The 27,868-nt window shown below is 39.9% G+C and overlaps 1 protein-coding gene across 7 annotated transcripts in view; it reads left to right on the plus strand.

The window, feature by feature from the left end:
- The window catches only part of PRIM2 (DNA primase subunit 2), a 226,769-nt gene that overhangs the window by 76,388 nt on the left and 122,513 nt on the right, over positions 1-27,868 (plus strand). The window contains exon 8 of one of the 7 annotated variants that reach the window (XR_012902557.1): positions 10,099-10,181. The exons of 5 other annotated variants lie outside the window; for them this stretch is intronic. Coding sequence is in view for 1 of the 2 variants with exons in the window: in XM_075923678.1 (XP_075779793.1) it covers positions 17,702-17,731 (30 nt within the window). In the remaining variant the exon portion in view is untranslated. Of the gene's footprint in view, positions 1-10,098; positions 10,182-17,701; positions 18,259-27,868 lie in introns of those variants that run through there. One more of the 7 variants, XM_075923678.1, reaches the window with a different exon arrangement.

Here is a 27,868-nt window from a genome sequence, read left to right on the forward strand (position 1 = left end):
TTCTTCGTGTGCAAAGCCTATTGTTCCACCAACCAGCAATTCCACATCACAAATTATTGTGCACTGCTTGTAAAACACACAACCTTTTATTGGACATCTCCCCAAGGACAAGAGGAAACCATATAAATCCAACCTCTTTGATGGCTCTCACTGTGAAGACTGCCATCCAAACCCCTCTCAGTTCCTTGGACATACCAGCATGTTCTCTTACAATCTCTGTGGTCATATATTGGTCATTCTGGCTCCAGTTAGCAGGATTCCTGACAGAGGTACAGGCCATGGTTAAAGATCTATGCGTTGAGGGTCAGAAGCTGTTGGCTGAATCCACCAATGTGTCCTTGCACACTTTAAAGGCTTCTGGGCCACCCTAAAGACTCTTGTCCCTGGGGGTGGGTGGGCGGGGGAGGGAGGAAAGGGCAGGTTTTATAACCAAATTTCTGTGCTGCATCTTACTCCCAGCCTCAAAAACATTATAGTCAGTACTGCAAACAGAAGCAGGTGAGACAAAGGCAAAATCAAGGCCAGACTTCCATGTCCCAGCCTTCTTCTTGCAGACAGTCATTTTGAAGGTCTGGTTGAGAGTCCAAGAACTCTACACTTTCTAATTCCAAATCTCAACCCCACTTTAGCAACTTTTGGGGACCACCTATCATTGTTTTAACCAGTCTGGAACAGCATCATCATAGACGGATGTGTCCTGAAAATTACTCCTCAGGGTTACTTCCATCCCTCTTCAGGGACTCCTCTCATAAACCTGGATTACAATTGGAAATAAACTACTTCCTACAGCTCAACACGAGAAGTGGATTTTATTCCCATTATTTTCTCACTCTGAAAAAAGATTGGCAGAGGCCACCCAGTTTGGGTTTTGACAAACTCAACAAGTTTGAGAGAACACAGTGATTCAAAATGGTGACCCTATCAATAATAATTCCAACATTAGAGGAAAGGTGATTTGGCTCTCACCCCTCAACCTCCAGGATGCTTGTTTTCATGTCACCCTTCACAGTCTTGGGCTTTACCCTAAGACACACACATTTTCAATGTAAAGTTCTATCCTTCAGATTGTCAACTGCCTCAAGCAGGGGTGACGTGGAAGGGCACAGGGGTCACATGCCTCACACCCCATGCTGTTGCCTATAGCAAGGATCTTGCCTGCCCTTCTCCCCCTGCACTCGCCAGCAGCGGCAGGAGAAGCAGACCAAGGCAGCCCCAGCTCACTCTATTCCTGCACCTGCATTTTTCAAAGGAGAGATGGCACCATTCCCTTCCTGGCGGGAAGTATGACAGCGGTAGAGTGAAGATATATGTGGTTTGTGATTGTATTCAGAAGAGTTCCAGGAACCAGTTAAACAGAAAAATGTCATTACTATTTAATTTCTTTTGTAGTGGTGTTTAGAAGGTCTCCGGTTGGTGGCCAAACTGGAAAACACACTGTCCCTGCCACAGAAAACTTAAGATATGAAAGGTTTTTTTTAATATCCAAACCCTACTGTTTTCTCCTGTTAGTTTTGTAGCTTCAACTCCTTAAAGCTAGTGCAGCAGTTTAGTTGCTGTAATGGTGATGCTGTATGTCACTGTTTCAGCTTTATATTTAATTCATTCTTATGATAATTAATGTAACACTTTTCTCCCTTGCCTCTTCAGCTCTGATGTTGATACCTGAATATGTGAAATACTACTTCTCTCACTCACTCTTTTATACACACACGCACACACACACGTGCAGAACCACATCAGTCCCATTTTGATATGGTTCAAAAGCATGTCTTCGCCCATAGAATTTGGTCCAATAAAAGATGGTACCTCACCTACTTTGTCTCTCTAGGATCCATTTCAAACAGTCTCATAGTTGCAGGCACAACCACTTTCATCTCTGCATCTTGTCATCAGAAATACCCTTCCTTGTCTACCTAACTGCCTTTTTTCAGGAATCTTTTTTTCCTCTTCTTATCCATTCTTGATTATTTCTCCCCTCACTCTGTCTTCACACTTTGTAACTATATGAACTTATTTTTTTTAAAGTGAATAGGATATAATTTGTATAGAAAATGTTATACAAATTGTCACATTTTTAAGTGTCTCAAGTGAGAAAAACACAAGTGGGAATTAGACTTTCAAATGAAGGAAAATTTCAGATCCTCAAAATACTTTGATTTTTTTAACATTTTCTTGGATGTTTGTTCTAAATAAGACTAGGCTTAAAGAGTTAATGCTTGTACATTTTTGGGCCATCCTATTATTTCCCTACTATTGTCATGTAAATGGCAGTAGTTCAGCTATCTTTTACACTACAGTGGCTCAGTGATTTACAGGCACATTGTGCATTTCAGTGATCTCTGCAGAAAATGTTACAGAAAATATAATGGAAAGTGTTTTATTTCTTCTCTCACTTTCAAGGGTTTTCTTTATTGGAAAAAGGGAAACTATTCAGTAGCTTTTCAAAGTATGCAAAAGGCTTTATCTGTAATTTAATTGCATCAGTGAAGATCACCATTTAACTTTTACTGCTTGAAGTACTTGTGTGTATTTATAACTTAAATTGCAGCATAATAATTTTTTTAACAGTATGAATCGTTAAGTTCCTGTATTGCTGGAAATAAGGTGGGTGAGTTAATATATTTTATTGGACCAACTTCTGCTTGTGTGAGACACGAGCTTTGGGTGTCCACAGATCTTTCTTTCAGGTCTCTGTGGCACTTTCTTTCAGGTCTCACCACTTTGTCCCTCATATCCTGAGACCAATATGAATACAGCAATGCTGCAAGCAATGGAATATGTTGGTGGACACCATTTTTCTGTAACTTAGAACATTGAATAAAATACCATCAGGATGTAGTGCCACTTAGTTTTGTGTTGAGGATAAGAAGTTGACGTTTCTGTTAAGTTTTGAGGAAGTAGCATGATAATTTATTTCTGCAACTTACACATACCATTATTGAAAAGGTTGCAAACATGGATTTGAAAAATAAAGACCATATATACAGTCAAACTCTTAATGGATGATCAAGCATATAACGAAAATGTGTGTTTTCCTATTTCAGAATGTACTTGGATGGTATTAAACAGTTCAATCTAAAGGATGATTCTAGAGAAAAAAATTAAAGGTATTAAAACTGACTAGTGATATATTGTATGGTTGGCAGAACAAAAAGCAAAATAAAATGTCCTTTTTTTGTATTAATATTGGCACATGTTGAGGAATAAACATGTCAGGGGGAAAAAAACACTTGTGGACACTACACTAAGTTTTAGTTAATTATTTAGTCACATTTAATAGAAGGTTATTTCCTACTAATGTGCAATTCTGGAAATAGGTCAGCTTAGAGTTATACAATATAATTATTTAAAAATAATTTCCAATTACTTTGCTTTTTGTATTCTAACATTAGTAGGCTATGAAATGGGAAATAGTAATTGCTCAGCAAATGTTGGAATAAATGTACTGCTTACTGAATGCATTTTTCTATCACAGAAGGTCAATAGCAACTGATTTGTATTTTTTTGATCAACACGTTTTATTAAGGCTTTAAAGAAACAAACCCAGAATAAATCCTCAATAGTTCTAATTGCTGATACAGGTCTCTTTTCTGCCCATCTCTTTTCTCTGGTATTTAAATACTAAAACTTTCATTCTCTTCTTGAGCAGAAATGGAAAAGGAAATAAGTTAGTATAGTAGTCCTTTTGTCAGCAGTAGGCTTTTCTGCAGAGTAACTGCAGTGTTGTAATTGAATAGCCATGAGATGAATTGTTTGCTGGGGCTATAATGATGATTTCTTTAGGAACCATATCAAGTGAGTTACCACTTACATTGGTTTCATAGGTTACATATAAAGATAGAATTACCACTGTACCGTCCAACTGTGTTAAATGTCTGTCTTTAATTTGTAGCCATAGCAATACTTTAGCTCATGTTGGACTTGCTTTTTTTTTTTATTTAGGTCTGGAAATTTGAAAGAGAAAATCTTGCTATTTTACTGTATACTGCTAATGAGCAAAATTAGCTTAGTTTAAGATGCAAGTTTTGGTTCTTCGTAATGTGGAGGTTTTATTTTGAAGAACCACACAGTTGGCTTTATGGTGATAAAGGAAGCTTAGGTTACTGGTGGTTGCATTTAAATTCAGTATGTTTTTATGTAATAATTCTAAAACATTCCTAAAATAAATAGTCTTTGTATACTATGATGTGGTAAATTAGATCATTTGTATAACTTTCCACATACAAATAAACCAATATCATGCCAGTAAAACCTGCATAACAAATTCTCAGATATTCATATTGCTGTCTCAGCTTGTCCCCTGAAAATATGGAAATCATCCCTTCCAATGGCATAAAGTTTTCATTTCTAGCTTTGAAGTAGGGTGAGAGCTAATTATATTAATATACTGAAATATCTTTCCTGTACTTTTGTCCAGTATAAATTAAGAGAAATTCCCCATTACTTCCATGAATGATGCCAGTTCTTAGTTTCTCGGCTTATCCTACAAACTTCACCTGGTTTGTTTCGTGTTGCTTAGTAATGAAAATTCCTTTCTTGAGTTGGCTTACAAGGTTGCTATTCTGTTCACTTTCCATTTCCTTCTGAAAGTCCACTTCTACTGTGACACCTGATTTTGTGTCAAGATTAAAACCTGTAGATGAATGGGGATGTTTAGTATTATCCCCTTTTTATGGATACAAATATTGTTGAGTGTTATGAGGATATGATGGTTTATCACCTGACCAGTTTACCTATGTGCAGTGCCCCTTATTTGCCTGCCTGCCTTTTTATGTCTTTGTTCCTATTTGAGGCTAATTTATTTAGACAAATGCATAATGCATTGTTTTTGTGTTTCTACAAACATACATGGTGTTATGCAGTTACCAGAAAGGAAAAGAAAATTTAATTGTTGTTGGGATAGAAAAAGAACAAAATCTTTCTATGATGGAGTCCATGGATTAGAATGGCACCTCCAGTTGGTAGTCTTGGAGATTAGCTCTCTGAGCTAGCACATGGTGGTGCTTCTCTCTCAGCCTTCTCTGCTTGCAGACCCACCCCAGTTCAGGAACTGCAGCGTCCGTTTCATTGACTCAGTATGCTGGACACGCCACTCTCTGTGACTTCTGCCCCAAAAGGGAGAAAATATCTCTCAGTTCTATAATCTAGCCCCTTCCCTAGTGGCAAGTTGGTTGTTCTCGGACCCTCCCACTGTTTTGGATTCCAGGGACACTGTTGATAGCAGCCTCTTGCTATTTCTCCTTAATTTCTCCACCAAACCTGCTTCATTTCCTGGATCGCTTCCATGCAACTCTGGCACCTTTTTTGTTCTTTTCTCAGGGCCTCTAGCCCATAAATCCCAGGAACCAGCCGGGAGCTCTGTTTTGCTCCCTACTTTGTCAAAGGTGCTATTTTCCTGCAGCCTGCTAGGAACATAGCGCTGTCTCCTTGGGTGCACCCTGCAGCAGCTGACCCAGCTCTCCACTGGGCCCTGATTCACCTGTCTGTACACTTCACTGTGACTGATGGCACAACCTTCTTTAGGTGGCTTATAACCTCTTCCTTTTTGGTTTAGTGAATACCCTGTCATATTTCCCTTTTAACCTCCTCCCTCCCTATATTAACTGAATAAATGCAGAGCTTTGGAATGTTTGAAATAGTTGTGGCTATTACGAATGTGTTCGAACACCTTGAACATAATATTGTAGTGTGTATGAACAATACAATATGCATGTGTTTTTTATATATTGAAAATGTGTATTTGTGAATCATGTTGTCCCTCAAGCACCCCATCTTTAACTCATCAAAGTATTTACAGGAGTATATCCTCACAATGATGCATTCACAAAAAGCCAAGGCAAGGAAGTTATACATTAAGATGCATTTATACCTAAGGCAATGACATTTCATAGTTGTTAGCCCAATACCATCACGACATGCAACCACTTCAGTACTAACAAATGTCTTACATGCTTTCAGTTCTTCTGCACATGCATCAAAGAACTTAAAATCCCTTTTATGGATTGGAAGCATTTACCACCCCATTTAGGGATTACAAGTTTGTATTCTGAAATCACTCTTCTACCAGACACATGATGATTTATTTACTCATACGCACAAAGAAGTATTAATTAAAAGACTAAAAGTGTAATACTTCAAGATAATCTTTTCATTAACTCACAGCATACAATTCTGGGGTTGATTTAATAATAGATAAACATCATATGTTGTAAACCACACTGCAGGTAGTGTCTCTTATTATCTGAAAATTTGATAGAAAATATTAATTTAGGGTAAACAAATTGACCTCCCAGTATGATTGGTGAATGGACCCTTAAGTTAATTTAATGTGAGGACACGCATTATTGCTGAAGAGGAACTACCAATGTGGAGAGAGATTGATTCTGTCCAAGGGTGGGGAAACTATCGCCTGAGGGCTGGATCCGACCTGCGGCTTCCTTTATCTAGTCCATGGCTTTGCTTGATCCGCAGTGGGGCAAGCCATGGCAGGAGCATGGGCTGCCCTCTGTGGAAAGTGAGCCCCAACCCTTATAGGCCTAATGAGAGGAAGCTGCTGTTTGGATTCAGCCTGTGGGTAGAAGCATGTTGCAGTGAGTTACAGCCTATGGGAGCAGTGGTGGACATTGTCTTCAGGGAGCACTTCTCTGCAGTGTGTGGAGCCCCTTGTAGCCCCTGGGAGCTGTGCCAGGCAGGTGCCCCAATCTTGTCCCCTCCTGCGCTCCCCCTCCTGTTGAGACCCTGCACCTCCCCCTCAGCATGCTTCATGGCAACCCCCTCTCTTACACTGAATCCCACATTTTTGTTCAGCCCCGTAGGCTGGAGGGGGTGCCCATACAATCTACTAGCCTCGAGCCCCCAGACGTTAATTCAGCCCTAAGGTAGGCCCTGAGCCTTGGTGTCTCCTTCTCCTCCCCTCCCCCCCATGGGACTGGAGCTTGGGGTGTGGTGGGGAGGTGAGGTGAATGTGTTTCTTTTCCCTGTTTCTCAGTTGGGGGGGCACATCTGTAAGGGATATTTTTTTGCTTCTCACTTGTGTGTGGCCCCTAACCTAAAAAAGGTTCCCCACTCCTGATTTAGTGCTTTGAATTGTGACATTCAAAATGTATTGCTCTCAAACTGGATTTCCTACTACACGTAGGAACATGATAAATGATAACGGCAATTCAAGTTTCTATCAATTCACTTTCACCTGCCATGTTACTTGTCAATCTTGAGTGCTTGTCACGTAAAGTGGAGATTTATCCAGCTTTATTAAAATCAATTATATTTAAATGTTGTTTTACTGTCTGTCCATCACACATGCTGTGAATTAAATGTAAAAACTGTTGTAAATAATGTTTATGTTGTGACAAAAACTGATCAATGTAAGGAAATTCAGAGTTAAGGTTGACATCTCAAGACCAGCTTTTAATTGTCCTGGGTTTTCAGTTGAAGTCATAACCTTTGTTTATGACTTAACATTTATAGTCATGTATATTTCATTTTACAGAAAGTATGAGATATAATTCTTAGAAATTATGCAAAATAGAATATTTAAGAAGTTAAAATCTATTTTTATGTAGTATGTATTCAGGAATGTTGGAATAAATGTTTTTTCTACAGTAAGATTTTAGCATTTGTTTAAAATTACTGTAGCTTACCTGACAGACCATAAAAATTGTGAATATTAAGATATTGTATATATTGATTTTCTTGCCAGTAGGAACTGAATTTTTGTTGGCTATTTATAATTAAATAGCCTACATATAACATTCAATATTCGAGGCTCTTGAGTTAAAGGTGACCTTGTACATTTTTGCAAATCACTTTCTAGCTCTTAAAAAGTACTGTAAGTTACACAAGGACCAAACTTTTTTATAAACATTGAAATCTGTTTTTCTTTGTAAAATTATGATTTTTCAGTGTGATAGAATTGATTATATGATTTCATTTTAGAAACTGATTGTAAGGGTTAAAATAATACTTATGTGCAGTTAGGTAATCTATGCAGAAATATGTATCTAGTCCTTTTATGTTAAGATTGAATCATCTTGAGTTTATATTGGCTGGAAGCAGGGACAGTGAGTTTTATGGGGCCCATGGTGCCCTGGATCCAGAAATATTCCTGGGCCCGGGGGCCCTACTCTAGAAAAGTTCGGGGGCCAAGTCTCTCGCCTGGCTCTTCTGCTGCCTCCCACACCTTGGTGCATCCCTCTGGCTCCACCTGCAGTCCCTGGGCAATTTAAAAGAACCTGGGGGTCGCCATGCCAATATCAGCAGTGCAGCTGGGCTAGAGCAGTTTCTGGCCCGCTCACTTGGTGTTCCTCCTTATACTTCCTTGTGGCTCTGTCGGGGTGAGGTGTAGGGGTGGGTCGGTCGGTCGGTCTGTCTGTCTGTCAAATAGCAGTGCGGCATTGCTGGCATTTCATGGCATAGATCAAATTACTGGATGTGCAGTCAAATGACTTTCTGATATGGTAGTTTATGTTGTTGGATCCAGTGATAATTTGCTTGTATAAATATGTGGGCAGAGTTGGCACTGTGGTTGGTTCCTGGATGCTTATGATGTGGTTGTGTGGCATGGTTACCGGAAATAATTCATTTCAGGTTGGGAGGTTGTCTGTTAGCGAGAATGGGCTTTTCTCCCAAGGCGTCTGAAAGTGAGGGATCATTTTCCAAGACAGGTTGTAAATTGTGTATAATGCGTTGGAGGGGTTTGAGCTGTGGACTATATTTAATAACAAGTGGAATTCTGTTATTTTCCTCTTTTGGGTCTGTCTTGAAGTAGTTAATGTCTGGGTACTTTTTTGGCTCTGTTTTTTCACTTCTCCAGGTAGGCATTTCAGTTTTAGGAATGCTCTATAAAGATTCTGTAGGTGTTTGTCTGTCTGTGGGATCGGAGCAAATCCGGTTGTATCTTAGGGCAGGGGTTCTCAAACTTTGTGATACCGTGACCTCCCCCTCTAAGTTGCTCACAACCCCCGGGGGGGGGGTGTCAGGACCCACAGTTTGAGAAACGCCGTCTTAGGGCTTGGCTGTATACAATAGACTGAGAAATCTGTCTGGGATGTCGTGTAGCAGGTCCTTTTGACCACGGCCTCGCGCGTATTGCCCAAACTGCCACACTAAAGCCCCTCACGAGAAAAACACAGGCTGTTGAGGCGGATCCAGAAACAGAGTTTGAAGTCCCTTGGGTGCTCTGTTTACTGAGAACAGTGCTGAACTTAACTTGGCAAGCACCCGGCCCAGGGGCCTTCAAGCCTCAATAAACCGAACTTAACTTGGCAAGCACTTGTGCCAAAAAGATAAGAGTAGGGACACAAGCTGTCCCATACACTAAGTTAACGAGCACTTAAAAAAACAGGACAAGATAGGAATAAGAGAAATTAGCTGTCATATACATCTGTTAACAAGCACCTGGAGCAGGGAAGCAAAAACATAGCTAGCTTTCACGTGTGCCCGTCATGTCTGCATCAGGCACTGACCACAGTGCCTTGAGGCAGATGTTATATCACAAGGAAGGAACCCTAATATGGTACCGGATATCAAATAACTCTAATATGGTACCGGATGTCAAAATACTAGTATAAAGCACCTTGAGCCCTAAGCTCAGGGAGGTTCCGTATCAAAATAGTAGGCACGTATCATCCAGCCTGGCTGAGGGGTTGATCTCCCAAGGCCGCCTCCCACCCACCGAATCACGAAAGGGTGTACGAATCCGGAGCATGCTACGCATTGTTTTTTTTGTCTGTGCATCGTAATTGTTACTGGGCTTGTAAGTATTGCTTAATATATTATTTGTCAGCTTAGAAATAGTTAGTTGTATTGTATTAACCATACTGTATAATGGTACCACACCTAGGTCTAAATAAGGACTAGGAGTAGAATTGAGGGGTTGTTAAGTGAATAGGAAAACTAACAACTAGCTCTACAATAGAGGGACTGGCTGTAGGAGGAGTTTTTATTATTGTTGTATTGACTTTCTTTAATGTATGTTTTATTTGAATGCTATGTTGTCTTAAACAAATCAGAGACAGTAATTTAATATAATCAGATTGTAGTTAATAAAGTTTGTAAATGGTTAAGTACATTTAGGTCTCGGGCTTTCCTCCTTCGCAGCCCCAGTCCCTTGCCACAAAAAGCCACCCCTAGACAATCTTTCGAACCTCTGGTTCATCAGGATGGAAGCTGGAGGCATGAAGGTAAGTGAAGCCATCGACGGGTTTTCAGTACATGGTGGTGGAAGTTTGTCCATTATTTAACTGTACTGTTCTGTCCAGAAAGTGCATTTCTTGTGTGGTCTGGTCCAGGCTGAGATTGATGGTGGGGTGTAAGTTGTAGAAATCGTTGTGAAATTCTTCAAGAGTCTCTTTTCTTTGCATCCCTATGATGAAGATGTCATTGATGTAGCGTAAGTATAGTAAAGGTGTTAAGGAGCGAGAGCTGAGGAAATGTTGTTCAAGCTCAGCCATAAAGGTATTTGCTTTTGTTATGGTGCCGCTGAGCATTTGAGGTGGCAATCGCATGACCATGCTGACTGCAACTAAAAATTTCTCTTTGTCCTTCACTTCCCCAGCTTTTTCATCAGCTTTGACTCCTTCAGACCATCTTCTCACCTCTACTTTTCTCTTCCCAAGATCTCACCCATGTTTTCTAAATGAAAATTGACAAAAACATGTGTCCTCATTCTTGCCTTTTGCTCACCTCTTTTTCCACTGCTTCTATCATTTTCTCACCTACATTTTGTCTGCTCTCCTCTAAATGTATAATTTCTTCCCCTACCATTACATCTTATCTCCTCAAGATTTTCTTTCATTATGAATGGTTGTCTCTCTCATCTGATCCCCACCTTTATAGTACTTGCTTTTTTGAATTGTTGCCTGTAGCCGGCCAGAGTAAGTCTAAGGTCTGACGCTGGGTTCTCAAAGTACAAAACACGCCACACAGGTATCTGTCAAACACAAGTAGTTTATTTCCTGACTGCTAACAGCTGTGCGCCATAACTGGAAGATCAACATAACAAAGAAGTGGCAGATCTTATGTCCCTCCCTGCAAGCCTGGCACCCCGGGTAGACTGTGGATGAAGTGGGAGGTTGTCTCAACTTCCCAGGCACCGGTACCCAAAGCTCATCGGTGAGGTCCGATTTGCTAGGCTCTGAGGCAGCCTTAAATACAGTTTTCCTGCCTTGTTTTGCAGTTTGGAAATTTCCAAGGTTTACTCATTAGTGCTGATGTAGGGCTTAGCTGTTTGTTAGTTATCTATCTGGTTCTGATCTGGATCTTCTTGTTCTTTGGCCCTGTTTACATGATCAGCATGTTAGACTAAACAGAATTGTTTATGCGTTCTTGCCCTTTATCCTTATATTTGTTCTTGCTATACTGGCAACAATGCTTATCTTAAGTGGCGTATGTTCCCAAAGACTTGCTTCTGGCTCATCAGTAGTAGGGGAAAAGGAAAAGGGGGGAAAGAATGCAGGCCTTACCACCCGTAAACTAACACGTACAAAGTTCTTCCGCAATTGACCACTATACTGTCCCATGTCCTTTCTCCCTTTCATCTTGATGCTTGCTGAATATGCTGTCTAGAATTGCTTTCTTCCATATCTGTCCTATCCCCTCTATATCCCCAGTGCTTTGTTGAAATGGCTTTTACCTCTCCAGTGTCATGCTGGTTATAGCTCAGTATCAGAATTCCCCCTTAATGGGTGTCACGGCTGCAGCAGCCTCTGTACACATTGGGCTCAGGTGCTGGAGCAGCACCTGCCTTTGGGCACCCTGGCTCAGTGGGTTTAGCCCCAGCCTGTAGCTGTGGGAGACACAGGCAGGGGCTGCTCTGTCTGGGCTGGAGCAGCCCCTGGCTATGGCAGGGAGGGCATGTTCCAGCTCAGCTGGAGCAGTCCCCCACTCCCTTTCAACTAGTAAACTAGTTAAATAGTATGTTTGCTCTGTCTGTGGGGGAGCTCGGGCTCTCCCACAGACAGGGGCTTCTCTTGAGCCCCTCCCACTGCTGCCTCTGAAACTGAGGCAGCAGCGCAGGGCCTCAGGCAGGAGCTGGTTTTTAAACTGGCTCCCTGCATGGATCGGCTCCTACCTGCTGCTCCACGCTGTTTCTATATCAGAGTCAGCAGTGCGGTGTGGCAAGCAGCTCCCCTGCATGCTCTTCATTTAAAACTCAGATCACCAGGCTGAGATTGTGTCACTTCCTGGTCAAAATTTTAAATGCAGAGCACAGGGGGTGGGGGTGTTAACCAATAAGCAATCATTTAGCGGTTAACCAGGTAGTTGTTAACATCCCTATTCTCAATAAACCTTATAGAAAAGAGATAAAATGGAAAAATGTGGAGTAGTGCTTTGTTGTGACCCCAAAAAGATTGATTTAGCTAAGGTTTGAAAATTAGAGGAAAGTGTTATTGGAAGCCACACTGATGTTAGGCTTTTTTGTTAAGATAGTGAATGGTAACAGTTTATAGGAACAAAGAAGAAAAATGCAAAAAAAATTACTAAATAAATTCAACACAAAAATGTTAACAATCCCCTTTAAGAGAAATCTGCAATATAAACGAATAAAAATAACACTATTTTTTTGGAAAAAAAATTAAATTAATCATGCACATTTTCCTTTTATTTCACCCTTCCCTTCCCTGCCTGCAAACATTAATTAAGGATGCAAGCAATGCTGGGTAAATTTCCTAGTAAAATCATAAAGTGAACACCTTACATTTTGTATTGTGTTGTGATTGAAATCAATATATTTGAAAATGTAGAAAAACATCTGGTCATAATTTTAAATTGGTATTCTGTTTAACTGTGCAATTAATTATGATTAATTTTAAAAACAAGTTCATTTGTTTTCAGTTAATTTGTTGTTAACTTTGATTAACAGACCTAAAATTGTTTGTATAGGAAACATGGATCCTGTGTTTATCTTTCAGTTTCCAAGGGCATTAGATGCAGAAAATAAAGTAGCTAGAGTTAATGACCTATTAGTCCTGTTATTTCATTATAACTTGTTGACTTTAAAGGACAGAGATAATCTTTTGGAGAAATAATGTTCCATTAATCCTTGCACCCTAAAACAATATTGTGTATGTATACAGGTGCTTTTGATAATTCTGGTATTTTTCAAAGCAGTTTTCCATTTTCTCGTTATCTCTTCTATTGTCTGGAACAAATATTTGAAAACAATTTTATCTTCTCAGCCAGGATAACCTTATTGTCCTTGCACCAGATAATTTTTTTCTTTGCTTGAATGCTATGTAGCCTGTTATTTGATGAAGTTATAAAATGCAAAAAAGCTAGTTTTCCAGTTACTTTGTATGTAAAATTGAGGGATAAGTTTTTCTTCTAATTTTTAGTAAGCACAGAGGTAAGGAAGGGAAATGCTACAAATATTGTTTTATTCCTGAAATTATAGCAGTTTGGATTTAAAAAACAAACTTTAATTTTGTATGTAAGAACAAAGCAAAGATTGTGGGAGGAAGGAAGCTTAAAATGAAAAAAAAAAAGATAGAGATGATATAACTTGTTTAATGCTTCACAAGTATGCTATGAGAGATTTGGGAAATGTATGTAGTACACAATAATGAAACAATTGAAAACTGCAAATGTAATTGGAAAAAATCCTTCAAATCATAAGTAAAGCATGTTAGATGCAGAATGCAATTAGGCATTATATGTAACCAGTGAAATATTAACATAAACTAACATAACATAAATAAGAGTGTGTTGCATGTTTATATTAGAATAGAGATGTCAGAAGGAAAAGAAATATGTGCCTAAGTAAATTCTGCCTGCTGAAACTGACAGGAATAGGTGATATAACAATTTATACCATTTGTCCTTGCCTCTTTTTTAAATAGTTTGGATTTTTTTCCCCAAGACAGATAACTATATTCAGGATACCCTTTTTTGTTAAATTATTGTGCTCTATGCAGTGCATCCCAATCCCACTATACTATGATTTGTAATGACTATTGTAGTGTTTATTAAAGACTATATAGTTTTCTGCTTCAATGTTCTTAAGAGTTGCTTATATTGGATTAAGTCATGAGAAAAATGCTTGTCTGTAAATTCAGAGGGACTTGATAGCGTGAAAACTTGTGAGTTACCTGGTATTGCAATGTAGTTAGTGTTATGGATATCTTGTGAAACCTTAGAAGTGAAAAGTAGTCTCAATTTATCTTGGAAAGTAACTATTAATAATAAGTTTTTGGAAAGTAAATTTGCTGTTATTACCTGAATTGAGTTTGTTACTTTTTTTGAAATTCTGATGAATAGCCTCAATCAATATTACTTTTAAGAAACATAAAAGTAAAGGTGTAGTGCCTATAGCCTGTGTTTTCAGCCTCATTTACTGAAGGTAGGCATTTAATTGTTGAAATGTAAGGCTTTTTTGATTCTTTGTAAGAGAAGCTCTGAAATGTGAGGTTGGAGCTGTTGAATACTGAGAGTTGTGCATTTCATGAGAGGTGCTCCAAATGTTTCTGTAAAAACGGGATGCATATTATTTCTTAGATCTTAGCAGGGCATTTGTTAGTTCTTAAGAATACCCAGCTGTTGATAAAGGTAAGTATTCAAATTACAGTTAGGTTTAGTCTCCTGCAGTATGAAGATAGGAAAATACTGTTACATATGCTGTTGTAATCAATTAGCCTTTTCCAATGTTTTTGATGACATCTATGTTGCATATGGGGGGAAAAAAAGATCCATGGATTCAATATGAAATGCTGTAGAGCTATTAGGTTTGACTGAAGTTGCATGATCATAGAATACTAGGACTAGAAGGGACCTCGAGAGGTCATCGAGTCCAGTCCTTTGCCCTCATGGCCGGACCCAGTACTGTGTAGACCAGTGGTCCCCAACGTTTTGGGGCTGCTGGGCGCCTGGGGGCAGGGCCGCTCATAGGCCACGTGACTGGGGGCGGGGCCAAGCATGCGCCTCACGCCCGACGTCGGCACCGGCATGTGCAGCAATCCCGGGCAGGGGCTGCCCAGGTTCCGTGCGGCGCCCCTGGGGCCGGGGCCGGGGCTGGCGCGGTGCCCCCGGGGGCGGGGTGGGGCTGGGGCCGGGGCCTGCGGCCAGGGCTGGTGTGGCACCCCCGGGGCCAGGGCTGGCGCGGCGCCCCTGGGGGCGGGGCCAAGGCAGGGGCTGGGGCTCAGGGTCAGCACCGGCACGCGCGGCACACCCGGGGCGGGGGCCGGCCATGCGCCCGGGGCTGGCACCTGCCGCATGCCATGGGGCGGGGCCAGCCCAGATTGCTCCGCGGGCGCGTGTAAAGGGCCCGGCGGGCGCCATGACTCCCGCGGGCACCGGGTTGAGGACCACGGGTGTAGACCATCCCTAATAGACATTTATCTAAACTACTCTTAAATATCTCCAGATGGTGAATTGCTAGAGGGTAAAGAGAAAAAGAGTACATCAGTCAGACTTTACAAGTTCCCAAGATAGGGAAGATGCCTTTGTGGGAAGATGTTTTTTCTTTGTTGTATTATTTTATTATTATGGTATTATCTAGGGACCAACTAAGCAGGGTCTCATGGTAACTATATAGAGTAGTAGACAGTCCCTGCCCAAAAGGCTTGTGTCTTAAGAACTCTTGTTAATTACCTTTTCTGATATTCCTATCTAGTGAATTATCATAGAGTACTAGAACTAGAAGAAAAGACAGGACTATGTAGCACTTTGAAGACTAACAAGATGGTTTGTTAGGTGATGAGCTTTCGTGGGCCAGACCCACTTCCTCAGATCAAATTGTGGAATAAAATTGGCACGACCATATATACCGAAGGGATACAATCAAATAAAAGTGAACACATATAAAAAGGATAAATCAAATTTCAGAACAGAAGGAGAATGACGGGGGGAGATTAATGTCTGTGAGCTAATATTATTAGCTCGAAAAAGGAGGTTTACACGGCTTTTCGACAAAGAGGGGCAGTTTGCCAAAAAAAAGCCGCGTCTTAATTGCTTTCGCTTTCGAAAGTGTGATCAGAAGAAGATATGCAGATTTCTGCGGAATTTGCATATCTTCTTTTGACTGTTCCCTGTAGTCTAGAGCCCTCAATCTTCTCTTTTTCCAAATTAAATAAACCCAGTCCTTCCAGTCTTCTCTCATAGGTCATGTTTTCTAGATCTTTAATACGTTTTGGACCTTCTCCAATTTGTTCACATCTTTCCTGAAATGTGGTGCCTACAACTAGACATAGTACTCCAGTTGAGGTGAAATCAGTGCAAAGTAGAAGGGAAGAAGGACGTCTCGTGTCTTGTTCACAACACTTATGATAATGCCTCCCGGAATCACGTTTGCTTCTTTTTGCAAGTGTCATACTGTTGACTCGTAGTTAGCTTGTGGTCCACAATGACCCCCCTAAATCCCTTTCTGCAATACTCCTCCTAGATCGTTGCTTGCCATTCTCTGTGTGAAACTGAAACTTTGTATATGTTTGTATTGAACTTCAACCTATTAACCTCAGGCCATTTCTCCAGTTTGTCTGGATCATTTTGAATTATCCTCCAAAGCATGTGGGTGCATTTCATCAGGTCTTGCTAACTTGTCTAAATAATTTTAACTTCTGAAAGTACCTGATTTTCACTGGCATTCAATATGTTAGGTGTCCAATCATTGTCAGCTACGTTAGTGAAAACTAACACAAAAAAGTTAAGCACTTCTGCAATTTCCATCTTTTCTTTTATTGTTTCTTCTTCTTCTCTGAGCAGTGGGCCTGCCCTGTCCTTTATCTTTGTCTTGCTTCTAATATATTTGCAGGTCTTCTTGTTACCTTTTTATGTCTTTAGCTTGACTGTGCTCATTTTTGCCTTGGCATTTCTAATTTTGCTGCTACAGACTTGTGTTTATATCCATCCTTTGTACTTAGACATAGGGTACGTCTAGACTACATGCCTCTGTCGCCAGAGGCATGTAGATCAGGCTACCAGACATAGGAAAATGAAGCGGCGATTTAAATAATCGCCTCTTCATTTAAATTTACATGGCTGCCACGCTGAGCCGACAAACAGCTGATCAGGTGTTTGTTGGCTCAGCGCGGTAGTCTGGACGCGTGGGTGTCGACATCAAAGGCATTTGTCGACCACCCAGGTATGCCTCCTGCGATGAGGTATACCCGGATGGTCGACAAATGCCTTTGATGTCGACACCCGCGCGTCCAGACTACCGTGCTGAGCCGACAAACACCTGATCAGCTGTTTGTCGGCTCAGCGTGGCAGCCATGTAAATTTAAATGAAGCGGCGATTATTTAAATCGCCGCTTCATTTTCCTATGTCTGGTAGCCTAATCTACATGCTTCTGGCAACAGAGGCATGTAGTCTAGACGTACATAGTTTCCATTTCCTAGTCTAGTTTCCATTTTATATATGATTCTTTACTGATTTTTAAATAATTCATATATACAATCTTGTTTCTGAAGACCACTTTGTTTTTGATCAAAACGTAATTGAAAATGAGGAATCATCATTAAACAGGTATGTTTCTAGTGGGGAACGAACAGAAATTTGTTCTTGGGCTTTTCTGTTTTACATTTTTGTCAATTACCTGGAATAAAACATGAAATCATCACTGCTAAAGCTTGCAGATGACAAAAAACTGGTCACGGATTCAAGTGATCTAAATCAACTGGTAAAGTGAACACATGCAAATAATGTGTTTTATTGCTTTAATTGTAAATGTACACCTCTAGTAACAAAGGACATGTGCTATACTTTCAGACCAAGAGATTCTATCCTGAGAAGCAGTGACTCTGAAAAAAGATGCAAAGGTCATGGTGGATAATCAGATAAACATAAGCTCTCAATTTTTACAAAAAGCTAATAGAATTCTTGTGTTACTGGAATTTATAAATATAATTCTCATAACTGTTACCATTTTATATGAATTTTTCATGTTCCTTCCAATATCTAACCTCTTTCCCTTCTGTTGGAATAGCCAGCAAAAAGGAACTGGGGAGGAGACGTGTCTTCAGGGCTCTATATAGGACATCATAGTGCACTCTCATTGTCAATGTGTAACTCAGAAATGTAGATTTTTGTTTTTGTTACATAAATAAAAATCAAAACTGCAAAATTTTAGAGCCTGCAAGTCCACTCAGTCCTGTTTCTTGTTCAGCCTGTTGCTAAGACAAATAAATTTGTTTACTGGAGATAATGCTGCCTGCTTCTTGTTTACAATGTCAGCTGAAAGTAAGGAAAGGCATTAACACTTTTGTTGCCAGCATTGTAAGGTATTTACTTGCCAGAAATAACTAAACATTCATATGCCCCTCCATGCTTCAGACACCATCCCAAAGGATATTTCTTTGTGCCTCCCTAGTTTGAGTACCATGGGCTTACTGACAGATACAGTAGTTGCAAAAATCTGAAGAATTTGAATTTTTCTGGCTTTTCTAACTGCACTTTAAAGGTATCATGATAATAGTTTATTTTATGCTAACAGCAAAGACTTGTTGGTGTATGTATAGTACAATCTCATTAACTTTTGGAATGTCCTTAATTTTTATTTGACCAAAAAAATGTCTCAGGGATTGCAGTTTCGTCTGGTAGGAAAGCTTGGTTGCTCCAGTGACGAAGAGCACTATGCCTACCAGCTAAGGTAGACAGGTCAGTGAATGGAGACTAGAAGAAAAAACAGTCCAGTGGTTCAGCAGGTTGGGGGGTTGAGCAACAGGCCAATAACATACTGTTTAAAAAAGTACAGAAATACACAAGGTAGTTGTGAAAGTAACAGCATGTAAAAGTAATGGACTCTGACTTTGTAGAAATGAGTCTTGGTGAAAGGCATCAGAATGGGTCAAACAAGATTGAGATATTTTTACTTAAGGTAGGTTAAAAGCAGGTTTCTGGAACACTAGGAAAATGTCTGCACCAATAAAAACCACACTGGTGATTAAAGAAATGGATGGCAATAATTTCAAAGTTCTTGGCGCAAGTGAACATTGTTGGCCTGAGGACGACAAGTGATTTTAATAATGAAAATAAGTACTTAATATATTTAAGGAGGCAAAGAGTTTACCACCTGAAGGAAGTAGCATGAATTGTGACTTTCAGCACAGAAGAGTCACTTGTGGCACGTCTAGACTTGCTTTCACATTCGAAAGAAGATTTGCAAATTTGGTGTGAATTTGCATATCTTCCAATCGCTTTTTCGAAAGTGGTTCTTTTGAAAAAAGTAGTCTAGACGCGATTCTTTTTAAGAAAAACCCCTTTTGAAAGAAGTGTTCTTCCTAAAAAAATTAGGCTTACATGGTTCTTTTGAAAAAGGGGTTTTTCTCGAAAGAACCACATAGAGACTTTTTCGAAAGAACCTCTTTCGAAAAAGCAATCGAAGATATGCAAATTCGTGCTGAATTTGCATATCTTCTTTGAAAAGTAAAAGCAAGTCTACATGTGCCCTTATAAAGGGAGAATTATTGCTCCTAAATGGGCTTCAAACCTGATGAAGGAAAATTATATAGTATTACGCACCAACAATCAATTATGATGATCAGCTTGAAATAAATGTTATATTTGTCTATAAACTCTGATAGATTTTCTTCCAATGCTCAGGAATATTAAGGGAAAAAAACATTCAGGAGAGCTGACAGCTCATCTAATTAAAGGTGCAATAGCACAAACGGTCCTGAGTTTAAAAAAAAAAAGTGACTAACATGGCCACATAAGAAGCTCTTTAATCACGTGAAAATCAAAAAGAAATACCACAAAAAGTATTGACATGGTTAGATTACTAAGGGGCAGCACAAAAGAATAGCACAGACATGGAAGGACCTAATTAGAAAGTCAAATGAATTCTATCTACTAAGGGAAGTAAAAGGCAGTAAAAAGAGTTGTGTAAATTTAGGGACAAGAGAAAGGCTAAGGAAAGTGTAAGGCCTCTACTTAATGGGGAAGCAAAGCTAAAAACTGATGGTATGAAGAAGGCTAAGGTATTTAGTGCCTATTTTGCTTTAGCCTTTTCTTTAAAAAAGACTAGTTTTCACTAAGACTCATTTCTCCCAAGGTGGAACTCATTACTTGGATATGCTGTTTACTAGATTGGCTCTCTTGTTGTGTTTCTATACATTGCCTTTAATTGTGGCCAGCTGTTAAACACAGTATTTACAAAAGGAAGGAACGTTAGCCAGAATAGGGAAAACATGTTAAAGAATATTTCAATAAGTTAGGAATAGTCAAGTCAGCAGGCCCTTACTGCAGGCCCTTACTTCAGGAACTTTCTGAGGATCTCAGAACCATTAATGTCAACTCACAGAGGATGGGTAAAGTCCTGTCTTTAAAAAGGAGGGGGGAAAAAGAGGATTTGGGGAATTACAGACCAATCAGTGTTACTTCAATACAGAAACTCTTGCCATTTGTGGTGGATGCATTCCTGGCACCAGCGTGAATGGCTCCTCCATCTGCAAAGTATTGAAACAAATTAATGCATAGTTAGTTTCTAGGCACCTAGAGCAGTGGTTCTCAAACTTATTTTTTCGTGGATTGTTTGAACATTAGTGAGGGTCTCGGTGGATTACTTAATAATCTTTCCAAATATTGTTTATACAATTTAGCTAACTATTCTAAAGCACTTTGTATAAAAATGCTATATTTTAAAAAAAGTAATGCTTTTTGTTCTACAAATAGAAGTGCACAACTCATATTTTTGCATCAATAGGTGGTCTGTTCTATACCACAGCAGCCACAGAGCTGAGACTGGGGAGGAGGGCTATCTTTCTCAAGTAGCTGTAACCCTAGAGCTGGGGAAAGTTGCCCCTCTTTGGTTGCCCCAGCCCTGCATGTCTCAATTCTCTCATCACCTGATTCAATCCATTGCTACCCCACCTACTTCCTATTTTCCCCACTTCACCCCACTGTCGTCTTCCATCGGTGCCATATTTTCTCCACAGCCACCACCTCACTTTACATGTGAGGATCCAGGTATCTACTTGATGTACCCAAATCTACAAATCCCTAATTAGTGGGGCAGGCCTTCATTCTCTTGTTTGGCCACCCAGGTTTGCACCATGGAGGATACTATCTGCATGGAGCTTGCAGACCACTGGTGGTCCATGGATCACAGTTTGAGATTCTCTGACCTAGAGTACAACAGGGTTATTAGGAATAGCCAGCATGGATTTGTGAAGAACAAATTAAGCACAGTTTGGTACTTTAATCTCATGAAGTTCCTGATACCTGTTACTCGCTGGTTAAGAATCTATACTTTCGATTTCAAACACATTATTTGCTGATACCATTAAGATTTTGGAAAACTAGTTCATATGTAAATGAATTGCATATATAAGAAAAAAAGTAAAATAGAATACTAGGACTGGAAGAGACCTCGAGAGGTAATGGTTAATATTTGGTAGTGATAATAGCCAAGGCTAGACATCTAGGAACCCCTGCCTACTTGGAGTGGCACTCTGCACCCCCCCTCCGCTCCCCACCTGTGGTGGCTAAGGCATTGATGGCAGGTTACAGCCTTGGTTGAGGAAAGTTGTCTTTTAGCTTAGGCAGTAGAGTCTCATGCATTTAGCTCCAAAAGTCCCAGGTTTGATCCCTGCTTCTGACTCTCCTGTATGAGTTGGCATTACTGAGGGATAGCGGAGCTTTGTTTAAGCAATGTTTGGCACCATGGGGAGGATTCAGATTAAGGAAGAATCCCACTTTGAATCGGTAGCTAAAGTATGCAGTAGCTGATCATTTTCATTTCTTAGCGATACATCTTATGTTCAGTATCAGAGAGGTAGCCATTTTAATCGGTATCTGCAAAAACAATCAAGACTCTTATGGAATCTTACAGACTTATGTTGAAAGTGACGATTCATTTATAATAAAATGTACAGTCATCGTAACAGTATCTGTAACTTTTCCTGATGAAATATTTATATTGTTTTTAGGAAATGTTCTTGTTTGAGAGAGATCTTGAGTAGATGGAACTAGAATAACTATGATGAGCTCTGCACTAATATCAGTTTCAACTAGTTGAGTGAATGGCAATCCTCTGGGGAAATTCTTTCATGGCCTTTAAAAATATTGTAGCACTGCCACAGTAACACTAGCATGTGTTTCTCTTTCCTATTTCTACATGCTATTTCAAGGTTGTGCAATATAAAAATAGTTTAAATGTCTTATAAAATTATGGTGTTATGTAACAAATGACTACACTGCATGCTCAGTGACATTATAAAACAATAATTTTGTTCATTTCGAAAAACGTTAGCTTCTTTCCTGTGTATTGTAGGCAAATATTTCACATGGAATAAACACGATTTTTAATAGTGCACTTTGATTTTTATCAGGTATATTCCAGTGTGAATACTGTTGAAATAAATTTTAATAGGAGAAAGAGCATTGGTGAAGATTACTTATTAATTTTATGTATACCTTGGGATTTGAAACCTGTTGCAAAAGGTTAAAATCAAACTTTTTCAGCTGAAAATTGATCAGAACTAAAATGTCAACTGTCTAGTCATTGTGCCAACATGAAAACATTACTTCCTTATTTTAAGTTCCCTAGCTGCATAGCATTTGCATTATGACATTTTATTAGTGTTAGCAAGATAGTTGATGTTTCTAGAGGGTCAGTTTTTGTTGGTACGAGACAATGTACGTTTTATTAAAAATGACCCATGGATGTATTAGGCTTTTTAAGTGAAGGTCTCTTTAATGGTGGTGGGGGGAGGAGGGAGATAGCAAGATCCAATTGCTAGAAGCTAAAGCCAGACAAATTTCAATTGGCAATAAGGGTGATTAATCATTGAAATAATCTACAGGTTGAACTTCTCTAGTCTGGCATTCTAGGGACTTGACTGGTGCTAAAGCAGAGAATTTCCCAGACCAGGGGAGGTCAATATTATCTAGCAGCATTACCAACACTTCTATTGCTTGTTGGGCACTTAAAAGACATTTTGGGGTAAATTAGAACTAAACAACAGCAAAGAACATTGAGAGACAGGGCTGGTGTCTGTAAACAAAGTTTATGGGACCACAGGAAACTTGGCCATATCCATGATAAGTGGACAACCAGCTAACTAAAATCATGCTGGACACAAATGTTGTTGGACCAGAGTGTGCTGGATTTGATAGCACTCAACCTGTATTAAGGGAAATGGAAGAGGATTGTATGCAGTATTTCTAAAACAAAAATATCCAAAACACAACACCTCATATAAAATTTCTGGTAAGTTCTTAGAATGTATCAGGTACAACCTTTTGTTTCAGAACATAGAGGGAGTAACCAGGGAACAACCATTTTAGACTTGATTCTGACAAATATAGAGAAAGTGAACCTGAAATGGTAGATTTATGAATATTTTCACCAAAGGGAAAGTCATCCTGTAAGGAAATATGTGATAACATAATAAGGAAAATGAACAAAAGCGGACTTTAACTAACAGAACTGGTAGGTAAGATCCCTGTGGGTGCTCCACTCAGGTCTCAGTGCGTTCTTGCGCTGCTGATTGGAGATTGTGCCTAGCAGTGCCGTCCTGCGTTGCACATGCGCAGTCGCCATCTCTCTCTATTACAGTCCGTGGGATGTGCGTACGGTGCGATCCTCCCTTAGTTCCTTTTCTATTGTCTTTGGCTTAAGACAGTGTGTCAGTAGTGCTTTCCTTTCTGACAGAAAATTGAAAAATAGTATAGTTAGTTCACCAGTTGTTAATAGATTTAGTCCAGTGGTCCCCAACCTTTTGGGGCTGCCAGGATCCCGGAGGTGGGGGCCGCACACCAGAATGGCTTGGGCTGGCCCTGGTCACTAGGCAGGCACACACAAATGCCCCGGTGGGCGCCATGGTGCCTGTGGGCGCCGTGTTGGGGACTACTGATTTAGTCAGTATAAGAGTAGTTTCACTTACAGCATTGTGAAAAGTACCCGCGTTGTCAAAACATGACTGCCAGAGCGAGGAAAGACCACGAAATAAAGCTGAACAAACTCCTCTGGGAGAAATCACTAGACACACAGGCACACTCAGCGCCCCATGAGAGGGTTGGTTCATTGCCTCAGAGAGGCTCTTGAGTGCTAAAGGCTTCCCTGGTATGCCTGCTACATCCCGGGCCTCCCGTTCTCTGGTGCCGTCCACTTCCAGCACCACAGAGAAATGAAGACCGACCTTGGGTAACAGAGCTGAGTCTGAACTGACATGCTCGGCACCTGCCGATGCAGCTAACTGGCTGGCACCGACAAAACTGGATATGCCGCTGCCACAGGCATCCTGGCACTGATTGAGCAATTCAGTTCCCGGCAGACGGTTAAAGCATGCTCTTTAGCCACTTTCTTATGTTGCGGTCCCAAAGACATGCCACTTACAAAAAGCCCCACAGGTGCACTAAGTCTACCAGTTCAAGGAGTACCTTCACCATGCTCCCCAACATAACCTCACTCTAGCCCATATAGACAAAGTGTAGAAGTTTTTTCCCGCTCTCATACACCTTTCTCACCGTGAACTGAGCATGGCAGCAAGCAGGGAAGTAGCCCATCCTCAATGGGCTTAGTGGCTTCATGGCATTATACTTGACACCATCCTTTTTAACAGCTCCCACAATTTCCATGGCTAAACTACTCATGGTCGAATCCGCCGCAACAGCTTCAACCTCAGTGGCCTTTTTTGGAGCCATGGCACCAATATCGCCCCTGCTTCTCCCTTCACCACGGCTCATGAGATACACCAGTGCATACATCTACATGGTCTCCGGCCACCATGGTGCATGGCCCACCCACTGTATACTACCTTTTCTAAGGGTAAGTTTATGTTCAGGTCTCATCTCAAGTTCCTCCCCAGAGTTATATTTGACGTTCACCTGTATGAACCTATATATGTAGTCCCATACTTTCCTAAACCTCACATATCTCTGAGACACCATCTTGCATACCCCTATATGCTAGATGAGCCCAGAAGACTAGGAGCTTAGACTCTTCATCTCTCTGTCCAGTACCCCCAAGAGAACAGCCAGAGATTATTAGAGCACACTCCACAGGTGCGATGGCCACATAGCTTTCCTATGTAATGTGCCAGAAAAGTTGGAGTGGAAGTTATTTTTGCTGTTTTATGATACTGTGGATTCTGTAGTTACCTGTCAATTGTAGGACCACTGTAAATGATATTAGTTGAGTCAGGCTGGATGTGTCCCATTCATAGCTTTTGATGTGTAAATGCAACTTTCAAAGGGAGGGAAAATTGCCTTTGTAATGTGTTAACCAGTTAATATCTTTATTAAAGCCCAAGTTGATAGTGTTGCATTTGTAAAAGAATTCCAGTTCAGCACTTTCCTCTGTTACTGGGTGATAACATTCCTTTGTAGAAGGTTGGCTACTTTTAAATCCTTTATTGAATGTCCAGGGAGGTTAAAATGTTTCCCTACGAGTTTGTGTGTTACCATTCTGGATGTCTGATTTGTGTCCATTAATCCTTTGTCTTAAAGACTGTCCTGTACTTGAGGGCATATATCACATTAAAGGATGTGGAGTTGTACGAACCCCTGATATTGTGGCTTAAGTGGTTAGATCCTGTGATGGTGTAGCTTGTGTAGAGAGGTGGACAGAGTTTGCAATGGGATTTGTTTCAGGGATGGGTTCCTGGGTGAGTGTATATCTGTGGTGTAACGTGTAGCTGCTGGTAAGTATTTGCTAACACTTGGGGGCAGGAGAGAGCTATCTGATTGTGAGGATTGGCCTACCTCCCAATGTCTGTGAGAGTGAGGGGTTGTTTTCCAGGATAGGGTGTAGATTGTTATAGATTGTTGTAATAAGCCATATATTCAGCGTCTTTATTAAGGCTATAATTTTTAGTGTCTAGCACAGTTATAAATATAATTCTATGCAGACTTTCCTTTGAAAAGTGAAAATACGTAAATCTGTCATTTTAATAAGTCTTCTCCAGTTGTGTGTGTTGGAAAGTATCATGACTGTGCACTTTAGAGAGCAACAGATGATTGCATATGGTGTAGCAAATTCAAGAGCCTTTTTTCAGATTGGTTTGAGGAGGAGAGAAACAACTTCAGTTACAAAAAAAAAAAATGCCTTCATATCCTATAGAAACCTGGAGGAAGATTGGGGGCAGGAGTGCCAGCTGCCTTTCATTAGGAAAACTCCCTGACTGAAGTCAGAAGGGATTATCTGGTGCATGGAAGGCATAAATTATACCCTCCATATCATCTTTAGTGAATTTGCCCCTTTGTTTTTAAATACTAAAATATTTCAACTATTTTAAGAAACTATAAATGTTAACAAGATAGAACACATGAAATGCCTAGTTTTAAGATGGAAAACTAAAATTGTCCATTACAATAGTTTAACAGCGGGCTACAATCTGTAAGGGAATGTTTTATTAGTAGACAGGGCCATGGTAGCTACTTTTTCCAGAATCTAAATGTGTAATCTTTTTGTAGTGTTCCTCAAAGTATTTTTTGCATATTATAGAACATTTTGCATCCTCTTATTGTGCTGTTGGGGACAAAATATTTCAGTGTCTTTAATTATGTAAAATGTAATAGTCCAGTTTTTACACACATCATATCTGAAAAGAAATTTAGAACATTACCAGTTAAATGTAACTGTTCTCCTACATCTGGGGTGGGCAAATACTGGCTCAGCGCATCGGTTCCAGTCTGCCAGGATTAGCTCCTGATGGGTCCCCACCACTGTGTTTACCTGCATGGCTGCAAATACCATTGATCACAGCTCCTGTTGGCCATGGATCGTTGTTCCCAGCCAATGGGAGCTGCAGGAAGTGATGTCCTGCTCCATAGCACTTCCTGATGCTCCTATTGACCAGGAAAGGTGATCAGCAGCCAACAGAAGCTGTGATCAGTGTACCTGCAGCTGTGCAGGTAAATATAATGGAGGTGTAATTGCCCACTTTTGCCGTATATATCACTACAAGGATGCATCTTCTAATATGTTTCTTTAATACTAAAATGTAGTTGGAATATGCACTTGGATGGTGGTAGTTATTAGTCTGCATGATGGTTTTGAATAACTTTTCAGGCATGGTTTGTTATGTATGTATAAATATTACTCTTCGACAGAAAAGGACTACACGCAAATGGAAAAATAGATAAACCCTGAAACATTGTTATACCAGCTGCATATTTCATCTTTTTTTTAGAAATTGGCTGAATTTATTTGTTTGACAAAACGATTGAGTATTCTGGAACATGATTACAGAGCATTCTATTATATTTGGAATTTAGGCGCTTGAACATTAATCTGAAATGGTTAATGATATTCCTATATGCCTTTTTAGAGAGTCCACCCATTGTGTATGTTTTGTTAGTTTAAGAGTGCAAGCTTTAATAAAAGAATACTGTTACAGTGTTGCATTTTTAAAATATTTTATTTCATTTTTCTGTAAGTTAACTCTTCAAGAAAATAATTTAGAATAACTAAATTATTAGTCAGAGATTGGACAAAGATGATTTTCTGGCATTTACTTTGGATGTGGCATATACTTAATAGAAATGAATAGGCTGCAGCCAAAGATGCAGGAAAGATTTTCTGTTTTCACTCATGTGACACAATGATTTTCAACTGCACTTCATGTTCAGAAATTTAATTAACTCAAATTCTGTGCCTACTGCTTGTGAACCAAAGAAAGAAATAGTAACTGTAGTTCAGAAATACCCTGAAGCAAATAACTTTTCTGTACACTGAGAATTGTTGAGAGTTTCAAGCATAGCAGTTAAGGCTTTCAGCTTTAATGCAGAGTAGAGACCTGACAATTGAATGGTACTGAGGAGTGATACTGGAGTTACAAAAATATAGCAGATGAAAGGAAGGATTGAGAATGTAACACATAGTTCAGCAGTTGTAAAGTGAGATGTTTGATGGCTTGCTATAAAGATTCTAGATGTTTACTAACAATTAGTTTGTATTACTAAAAGATTGTCTGGTATTCATTACCTTGT

Source organism: Pelodiscus sinensis, chromosome 3 (assembly GCF_049634645.1).
Source record: "Pelodiscus sinensis isolate JC-2024 chromosome 3, ASM4963464v1, whole genome shotgun sequence".
NCBI classification, from domain to species: domain Eukaryota; kingdom Metazoa; phylum Chordata; order Testudines; family Trionychidae; genus Pelodiscus; species Pelodiscus sinensis.